Here is a 9,909-nt window from a genome sequence, read left to right on the forward strand (position 1 = left end):
AAAAAAAAAAAAAAAAAAAGAGAGAGGAAGACTGTAGAAGTGTTATTTGGGTGGTGGGAATTCGGTAGCTTGATTTTTAGATGTACGTTTCAAATACCTAGGCTGGGCACGGTGGTTCACGCCTGTAATCCCAGCACTTTGGGAGGCCGAGGCGGGTGGATCACGAGGTCAGGAGGTCGAGACCATCCTGGCTAACACAGTAAAACCCCGTCTCTACTAAAAAATACAAAAAATTAGCTGGGCGTAGTGGTGGGCGCCTGTAGTCCCAGCTACTCGGGAGGCTGAGGCAGGAGAATGGCGTGAACCCGGGATGCAGAGCTTGCAGTGAGCAGATTGTGCCACTGCACTCCAGCACTCCAGTCTGGGCGACAGAGCGAGACTCTGTCTCAAAAAAAAAGGAAATACCTATTAGACATCCAACTGGGTATGTATACTAGACGATTGGATATATGATTCTGGAGTTAAGGGATGAGTCCAGAGAGAAACATAAATTAGGGAGCTGTCAGCGTAGAGATAGTGCAGAAAGTCTTGACACTGAGGGCTGGGCACACTCCTATAATCCCAGCACTTTGTGAGGCCCAGCTGGGAGGATCGCTTGAGCGAGTTCAGTGCCAGCCTGGGCAACAAAGGAGACTCCATCTCTACAAAAAATAAAAAGTTAGCCAGGAGTGGCAGGCCAAGCATGTTGTCCCAGCTACTCAGGAGACTGAGGTGGGAGGATCACTTTGTCCCAGGAGGTTGAGGCTGCAGTGAACCGTAATTGTGCCACTGTACTCTAGCCTTGGGGACACAGCGAGACCCAGTGCCACTAACACACAAGAAAGCCTTGACATGGAAAGCGATCACCACATTCTATGTGCCATCTCATCCCTGCCCACTCCGTTAGTTGGTGTCCCTAAGCTCAATACTTCCCTTGCGGATCTGAGGCCATACAGTCTGGTGAAAGAGGGCTGGGCTCTCTTGGCTTTGTAACATATTCACACCCATCTGTTTGTTTGTTTTTGTTTTTGAGACGGAGTCTCGCTCTGTCGCCCAGGCTGGAGTGCAGTGGCCGGACCTTAGCTCACCGCAAGCTCCGCCTCCCGGGCTTACGCCATTCTCCTGCCTCAGCCTCCCGAGTAGCTGGGACTACAGGCACCCACCACCTCGCCCGACTAGTTTTTTTGTTTTTTAGTGCAGACGGGGTTTCACCGTGTTAGCCAGGATGGTCTCGATCTCCTGACCTCGTGATCCACCCGTCTCAGTCTCCCAAAGTGCTGGGATTACAGGCTTGAGCCACCGCGCCTGGCCCCCATTTGTTTAAAATTTCCAGGGTTTCATGATTCGGGCTCACAAAGCACAGACAATTTTTGTTGTTGTTGTTTTGAGACGGAGTCTTGCTCTGTTGCCCAGGCTGGAGTGCAGTGTTGCGGTCTCGGCTTACTGCAAGCTCCGCCTCCCGGGTTCACGCCATTCTCCTGCCTCAGCCTCCAGAGTAGCTGGGACTACCGGTGCCCGCCACCACGCCCGGCCAATTTTTTTGTATTTTTAGTAAAGACGGGGTTTCACCATGTTAGATAGGATGGTCTTGATCTCCTGACCTCTTGATCCGCTCGCCTCGGCCTCCCAAAGTGCTGGGATTACAGGCGTGAGCCGCCGCGCCCGGCCGCAGACACAGTTTTAATGAGAGGTTTTCACATCAGGCCAGAGAATGTCAGTCTTCTCCATCTCCATAGAGATTTTAAAAAGCACACCTCAGACAGAAAAGAAAAACAAGCAATTAAGACTATTTCAGGGCTGGGCATGGTGGCTCACGCCTGTAATCCCACCACTCTGGGAGTCCCAGGCGGGCGGATCACCTTAAGTTGGGAGTTCAAGACCAGCCTGACCAAGGAGAAAGCCTGTCTCTACTAAAAATACTAAATCAGCTGGGCGTGGTGGCGCGTGACTGTAATCTCAGCTACTCGGGAGGCTGAGGCAGGAGAATCGCTTGAAGCCGGGAGGCGGAGGTTGCGGTGAGCTGAGACTGCACCATTGCACTCCAGCCGGGGCGACAGGGTGAGACTCCGTCTCAAAAAAAAAAAGTTTTTTTCACGAGGAATTCTGAGGACTTGTTGGCTCAATTGCTTGGACATAAAGACGCACATACATGAAGCTGGAGAGATAGGAAGAAGCGCTCAACATAGAACACCCTAAGTATCCCTATCCCTTTCAAGGACTAAATCCCTTCAGAGATTTCCTTTGCTTCAGTCTTTCAGGAGCCTCCCGAAGATGCTAGGAGTCGTTTAAGAAGGCTGGAAGATGGCCGTTGGGAAGGAACTGTTGGTAGCTGGCAATACTTCATCCCGAGGAGGCGGTGGCAATAGCTCCCTGGGCAGCAGACATCATGGATTTTCCTCCCTCTGGGAACCAGAGGTCCCTGCGTTTCTGGTTTGAATCCCTTAGAGACAAAGAACTTCATTATCTCCCATACCCGCGTGGGACTGTTGGGGAGGAGACGGGGTGGAGGGGTTAGACTTCTACCTCCATGAAACACCCGCGGGCTCAAAGAGGAGTCTGGATCCTGACTGGTCCAGGAGGCGTGCGAGGCCGCGGGGCCCCTCCGGCGTGGGCCAGGCGCGTTGCCAAGGTGCCCGGGGAAGGGGCCGCCCGGCGCAGGCCGGGGACGTGAAGCGCTCCGGGTGCTCCCATGTAGGCCACACATAGACCGCCGGCACCCTCCTTCCTCTACAACTCCATTCTCTAGCGCTTCTTTTTCCCGGGGAGCCTCCGCTTTCCCCTTCTCCCCGCCGCCGCCCTCGCCCTTCTTCCCTCTCCTGACCCTCCCTCAGCTCACCCCTCCCTCGGCAGCCCACCTTCACCCCGCTCCTCCGCGCGCTCCTCGGTACTCGCCCCTCAGCCCTGGCCTCCCCTCGCCGGCCCCCGGCCCCCGCGGTCCCCTCCCTGCCCCCCTCGAGGCGGCGGCGGCCCCTTTCACAATAGCGCGGCCCGCCTCCCTCCTCTCGGCTCCCGGTGCACTCCCGCCCGCTCCCCTCCCCGCGCATGCGTTCTCCGGTCGGCGGCGGCTGCGGCGGTGGCGGCTACGAGCGGCTCCGTTTTTTTAAAGGGAAACGCTGAGGCGCCGGGGTGACTGTGGGGAGGGGACCCTGAGCCGCGGAGACCCCGGGGAGGCGACAGACCCCTCTCCCAGACCCCTCTCCCGGAGCTAGGCAGGCCTTTGGGCGGAACCCAGCCCTCCACCCCCCCTCCTGAGCGAGGGAGGGTGGTGGAAATGGAGGGCTCGCGGGCGGCTGAGGGCCGAGCTCCGGGGCGGGGGGCCTCGTGGGCCGGGAAGGGGGTGCGCGGGGTGGGGAGACGAGGGCGGCGCCCGCCGGGCCAGCGCGGCCGAAGGCGAGCTCGGGGATGAGCTCGGGCGGCGCGCTGGGTGCGAAGCTCCTGGCCCTCTGGAGGCGAGCGCGGCGGCGGGGCGGCAGCAGAGGCGGCGGCGAGCCCCATGGGCCGGCGGCGGGCCTCAGCCGCCGGCCTCCACGTCTCCGCAGCGGGATGGCGCCCGGGCCCCGGAGGAGCCGCGCTAGCGAAGGCCTGCTGCCGCGCTGCTGAGGCGAGCCCGCCAAACTCCCCTCCCCCCCTTAGTCCTCGACCCCTCGCACCTCGCCCCTTCCCCACCCCCTCCTCCGCCTCGGTGCCCGGCGCTGCTCCGGACCACTATGACCATGAGATCCGCGGTGTTCAAGGCGGCCGCGGCCCCTGCCGGCGGCAACCCTGAGCAGCGACTGGACTACGAGCGGGCTGCGGCGCTGGGCGGGCCCGAGGACGAGCCCGGGGCGGCCGAAGCCCACTTCCTCCCCCGGCACCGTAAGCTCAAGGAGCCGGGGCCCCCGCTGGCCTCCTCCCAGGGCGGGAGCCCCGCGCCTTCCCCGGCCGGCTGCGGCGGCAAGGGCCGGGGCTTGTTACTCCCGGCCGGGGCGGCCCCCGGGCAGCAGGAAGAGAGCTGGGGCGGTTCGGTGCCCTTGCCCTGCCCTCCGCCCCCGGCCACCAAGCAAGCCGGCATTGGGGGGGAGCCCGCCGCAGCCGGCTGCAGCCCCCGGCCCAAGTATCAGGCGGTGCTGCCCATTCAGACGGGCTCTCTCGTGGCGGCGGCCAAAGAGCCTACGCCCTGGGCTGGGGACAAGGGTGGGGCGGCCTCCCCCGCTGCCACCGCCTCGGACCCGGCGGGACCCCCACCACTACCTCTGCCCGGGCCGCCACCCCTCGCGCCCACCGCCACCGCCGGGACCCTGGCGGCCAGCGAGGGCAGATGGAAGAGTATGAGGAAGAGCCCTCTCGGGGGTGGTGGCGGCTCGGGAGCTTCCAGTCAGGCCGCCTGCCTCAAACAGATCCTTCTGCTGCAATTGGACCTCATCGAACAGCAGCAGCAGCAGCTGCAGGCCAAGGAAAAGGAGATCGAGGAGCTGAAGTCAGAGAGAGACACGGTACGGGAGGGGTTAATCTGCATTCGGGCCGAGGAGCGAGTTGTGCGCATGCTCGGGGGAAGGGGGCTGTAGGAGGTTAAGGCACCCCCGGGTTAAGGGTAAAGGAGGTTGGCCACCGCCAAAGGAGTATCTTAGGCTCTGGGTCTCTGAGAGTCAGGCTCACAGACACGTTGGGTTGGAGGGAAGGGTTAAAGGGCAACCTCCCAGGGGGAAGGGGAGGGGTTTCAGGTGCCAAAGGGTTAATTTAAAATGACAGCCCCAGACGTGTGGGAAAGATGTTTAGTGGGAAAAGACCTGATCTGTGAGGGGTTAAAAATGAAAGGGTGGGGTGTAGGTGTTGCGGCCTTATGGAAGGGTTAAATTAAAGAGCTATCGCGTTAGAAATGCACGGTGGAGGAGAGGGCTGTAGCAAGCAGCTGTTGCTCTCACCACTGCTGCAGCATCTTTAGATAGGGCAGTAGGCCTTTTAGTGGGGACGGGGGCAGAGGTGATTTATATGGAATCCTATTTTAGTTTTCTTAAATGATATTAAGGGAAGCACTGCCTTTGATTTCAGACAGCTTTTAATAGGAACCTGAGTTCTAATACATGACCCACTGACCAGGTCCCTTGTATAAGCATGGTGTTTGAAGCTGGAAGATTTTAGGGCATCAGGGGAAAAGTAAGCTTATTAAATGTATTAAGTAGACCTCCCCATCCTTATTTTAGAATCTTAGGGAGTAGGAAAGTCGTTTATTATTTCTTTACTTCTGAGTAGCTTGGACGACACAGGCTTGTTTTTACTGCAGCAGTAGTTAAGGGCACCTCCGCGTTAAAACATACTCCTTCAGATATGAGGGAAGCTGGGGTGGGGGGTATTACTGTGGTAGCATACCTTACAGCTGCCTAAAAATAAACATGGTTTCTACAATTGTTGTGTTCAGGCTGCAGCAATCTCTCTTTCCCTCTCTCCCTCCCTCTTCTTCTCTCTCTCTCTCTCTCTCCCTTTCTCTCTCTCTGTCTCTCTCTCTCTCCCTCCCTCCCTCCCTCCCCGCCGTCCTCATCTCTCCCTCTCTCTTTCTGGCGTCGTGTGCGCTAAGAGCTGAGCAAGGGAGCAGGCGGCTATTCATTTTGTTTGCTTTCCAAATGAATCGCATCGGGTGGCTGTTTTATTGGAGAATGCATTCTGCAAGGTGGATTGGGAGCTGGGGCAGGTCTCATTAAAATATCTCATGGTGTTGATTTGTGGAAGTTACTCAACATGGAGGTGGCACTGCTCAGACTGTACTGCAGTCTAGGGGTGTGATGGTACCGTAATTACAACACATCATATCCTTGTATGGGGGGGAGTGGGAAGACAAGGGCCAGTGAAGGAGAAAAAATCAAGGAAATGTCACCCACAAACGGTGGTTAAGGGCTGTGAATCAAAACATATACAAGGAGATGAAATGAGAGTATGGCTGATAGGGGGTTTCTCTGCTGATTGTGGAGGTTTCTGCTCAGTTCCTGAGGTAATGGCCCCTTTGCAGGCTTTCCTAGTCAGGAAAAGTGGGGTGAGTTAAGGATAGAGTGTCAGAACTTGGTACTCACTGCTTCTGTTGTGTATTGCAATTTTAATGTTGCTTAAGCTTGTTTCACTTATTCCAGTTGTTGTTTGGCCTTGTCTGAAATCTATGCAATGAATGTAATGAAGGCAGCATTAACATCACTGTCTAACCCAGATAAAATTCTTGTAATAGAGTATAAGTAGCACAACACCTTTTCTCAAAACTAAACTGACACAAAGTTTTCAATGATAATAGACTTCCATTTTCTGTTTAGATTTTTAGTCCTTTTAATTAAAACTAAAAGAACTTTGATTTTAATAAATATTTAGATGAATAGGTATAATTTTTTGTGTTACCTCAAATACAAAGCAATGTGTATATATCATGATGGTTGGAATTTATGGGTACTGATTTCTATTTTCCAAATGAAATGTTCATTGTTTTAAAAGTACCCCCTCCCACACATACCCCTTTCAAGTAACACTGCCATTCCTGGTAGCACTGTATGAGCTCTTAATTCCTTCTCAATGTACTGTTTGCACTTTTCTGTTGTGTATAGGGTTTTGGAGTAGAAGTAGAGAGGATAGAATTTGGACAATCTTAGGGCCTCTTAAAAGAACATGTAGGCTGGGCACGGTGGCTCAAGCCTGTAATCCCAGCACTTTGGGAGGCCTAGGCCGGTGGATCACGAGGTCAAGAGATAGAGACCATCCTGGCCAACATGGTGAAACCCTGTCTCTACTAAAAATACAAAAATTACCCGGTGTGGTGGTGGGCGCCTGAAATACCAGCTACTCGGGAGGCTAAGGCAGGGGAATTGCTTGAACGTGGGGGTGGAGGTTGCAGTGAGCCATTGCACTCCAGCCTGGGTGACAAGAGCAAAACTCCATCTCAAAAAAAAAAAAAAAAGAATATGTATACAATTAATTCTGGAAACTCCCAAACCAACTTGGAACCACAAGGATAGCAGTAGCAGAGACCATGCCATTAAAAGGCATGTTATGGTCCCTCCCGGTGCAGAAGATCTCCTTACAGAAGAATGAACTACAAATTCCCCCATGCCTTTTCCCATCTAGTTTGGCCTTTAAAATTAAACAGTATACCTTGTCTTCTCTTTTTTGTTTAAGGGAAACTGTTCAAATTAATTAATGTCTGCCTATTTAAAAAGTTGAGTTGATGTGGTCCATAGAAAGAGGCAGAAGACTATATGATTCCTAAATGGGGCTAAGTATCTGTGTGTTTAATTTTTTATGTGTTAAGTCTGCATTTTGCTACTCTCTCTTTTAGCTCCTTGCTCGGATTGAACGTATGGAAAGGCGGATGCAGCTGGTAAAGAAGGATAACGAGAAAGAAAGGCACAAGCTGTTTCAGGGCTATGAAACTGAAGAGAGAGAGGAAACAGAGCTATCTGAGAAAATTAAACTGGAGTGCCAGCCGGAGCTTTCTGAGACATCCCAGACTCTGCCTCCCAAGCCTTTCTCATGTGGGCGGAGTGGAAAGGGACATAAAAGGTGTGCTGATAATTTTGTTTGATGAGGACACTTGTTACTAGTGATTGAGAGTAGGGGATTATTGGGATTTATGAATTGGTTTTATAGCAATCATAACTTGCTTTAGAAGTCTTCTATGCTGAGGGCCGGGTGTGGTGGTTCACACCTGTAATCCCAGCACTTTGGGAGGCCGAGGTGGGTGGATCATGAGGTCAGGAGATTGAGACCATCCTGGCCACCATGGTGAAACCCCGTCTCTACTAAAAATACAAAAAATTAGCTGGGTGTGGTGGCGGGTGCCTGTAGTCCCAGCTACTCGGGAGGCTGAGGCAGGAGAATCACTTGAACTCGGGAGGCAGACGTTGCAGTGAGCCGAGATTGCGCCACTGCACTCCAGCCTGGCAACAGAGCGAGACTCCATCAAAAAAAATTTTTTTAAAGTATTCTGTGCTGATAAACTATCTTGAAACATTCTTTTTTTTTTTTTTTTTGAGACGGAGTCTTGCTCTGTGGCCCAGGCTGGAGTGCAGTGGCTGGATTTCAGCTCACTACAAGCTTCGCCTTCCGGATTTACGCCATTCTCCTGCCTCAGCCTCCGGAGTAGCTGGGACTCCAGGCGCCCACCACCTTGCCCTGCTAGTTTTTTGTATTTTTTGGTAGAGACGGGATTTCACCATGTTAGCCAGGATGGTCTCGATCTCCTGACCTCGTGATCCGCCCGTCTCGGCCTCTCAAAGTGCTGGGATTACAGGCTTGAGCCACCGCGCCCGGCCTCTTGAAACATTCTTATGCGGACTGTAAAAGTCTGCTTGGGAATATTTTGGTCACAGTAATAATTATTGAATGCAGCTTACATCATAAAAAGAATGGGCAACAAGTGTCACAGCTGAGTTTCTTAAAACTATAGCAATTCAAGTTAGGAAGTGTTAAATTCCTTCATTGTGTTGTACGCTGGTACACATAGAAAAGTAAAATAGAGGCCAGGCGTGGTGGCTCATGCCTGTAATCCCTTTGAGAGAGCAAGGTGGGGAGGGAGGGATCACTTGCACCTAGGAGTTTGAGACCAGCCTGGGCAACATAGTGAGACCTCATTTTTACAAAAAATCCAAAAATTAGCTGGGCCTGGAGGTATGCACCTGTAGTCCCAGCTACTCAGGAGGTTGAGGCCGTGAGCCTGGGAGGTTGAGGCTACAGTGAGCTGTTATTGCACCACTGCACACTGCACTCCAGCCTGGGTGACAGAGTGATACCCTGTTTCAATTTTTAAAAAAAGGTAAAATGGAACTGTCCTTGGACTCAGAGAAATTAGCCCAACTGTAAGGATGGGCATACATTTTGAAAACTCAGAATTCAAATGAAGTAAAATATGTAGATGTACAACACCTGATATAAACTAAGGTTTTTTGTTTGTTTGTTTGTTCTGTCACCCAGGCTGGGGTGCAAGTGTCGCCAACATGGCTCACTTCATCTTCCACCTCTTGAGCTCAAGTGGTCCTCCTACTTCAGCCTCCCATGTAGCTAGGACCATAGGCACTCACCACCATGCTTGGCTAACTTTTTTTATTTTTTTATACAGACAGGCTCTCACTTTGTTTCCCAGGCTGATCTCAAACTCCTGGGCTCAAGTGATCCTCCCACCTCGGCCTCCCAGAGAGCTGGGATTACAGACATTAAACTAAGTTTTGTAAGATGCAGGGATATTAAAAATTATTCTGGGTTAGAATTGTGAAACTTTAAGTAGGAAATCAGTCTTGAAAAAGAAGTATAGCCGGGCACGGTGGCTCACACCTGTAATCCCAGCACTTTGGGAGGCCGAGGCAGGCGGATCACGAGGTCAGGAGATTGAGACCATCCTAGCTAACATGGTGAAACCCTGTCTCTCCTACCAAAAATAAAAAAATTAGCTGGGTGTGGTGGCACAAACCTGTAGTCCCAACTACTAGGGAGGCTGAGGCAGCAGAATCGTTTGAACCCAGGAGACGGAGGTTGCACTGAGCTGAGATCGCGCCACTGCACTCCAGCCTGGGCAGCAGAGTGAGACTCCGTCTCAAAAAGAAAAAGAAGTATAAAATTTAGGTTGGTAAAGAGGAAGGGAGATGACTTTCTTGGGATGTGGTAGGGGAAGAAGGGAGGAAGAAAGAGGTTAGAGAATGCCAGCAGACAGCAAGAAAAAGGAAATAAAGGTTATAATTAATGTGGTACAGGGTTGGAGGGAAAAGGAAAGAGACTGATCTCTTGGCTACAGGAAATAGGTGTACCTAATGTAGTGGGTTGTAGTGGTACCTAATGATGTTGGCTAAAGGACCTTGAATATTCTTCTTCTTTTTTTTTTTTTTTTCTTGAGAGGGGGGCTCACTCTGTTGCCCAGGCTGGAGGGCGGGGGCAGGATCTCAGCTCACTGCAAGCTCCACCTCCCGGGCTTACGCCCTTCTCCTGCCTCAG

At 52.6% G+C, this 9,909-nt stretch overlaps 1 protein-coding gene across 2 annotated transcripts in view; it reads left to right on the top strand.

Moving 5' to 3' along the window:
* The first annotated feature begins 3,415 nt into the window (after window positions 1–3,415).
* Window positions 3,416–9,909, top strand: part of MSL1 (MSL complex subunit 1) — a 15,035-nt gene continuing 8,541 nt past the window's right edge. For both annotated transcript variants that reach the window (XM_017869283.1, XM_017869284.1), the window contains exons 1-2: window positions 3,416–4,451; window positions 7,265–7,488. In XM_017869283.1, the coding sequence (XP_017724772.1) occupies window positions 3,687–4,451; window positions 7,265–7,488 (989 nt within the window). In that variant the 5' untranslated portion in view covers window positions 3,416–3,686. The remainder of the gene's footprint in view (window positions 4,452–7,264; window positions 7,489–9,909) is intronic.

This window comes from Rhinopithecus bieti, unplaced genomic scaffold, assembly GCF_001698545.2.
Source record: "Rhinopithecus bieti isolate Rb0 unplaced genomic scaffold, ASM169854v2 scaffold_5019, whole genome shotgun sequence".
NCBI classification, from domain to species: Eukaryota; Metazoa; Chordata; class Mammalia; order Primates; family Cercopithecidae; genus Rhinopithecus; species Rhinopithecus bieti.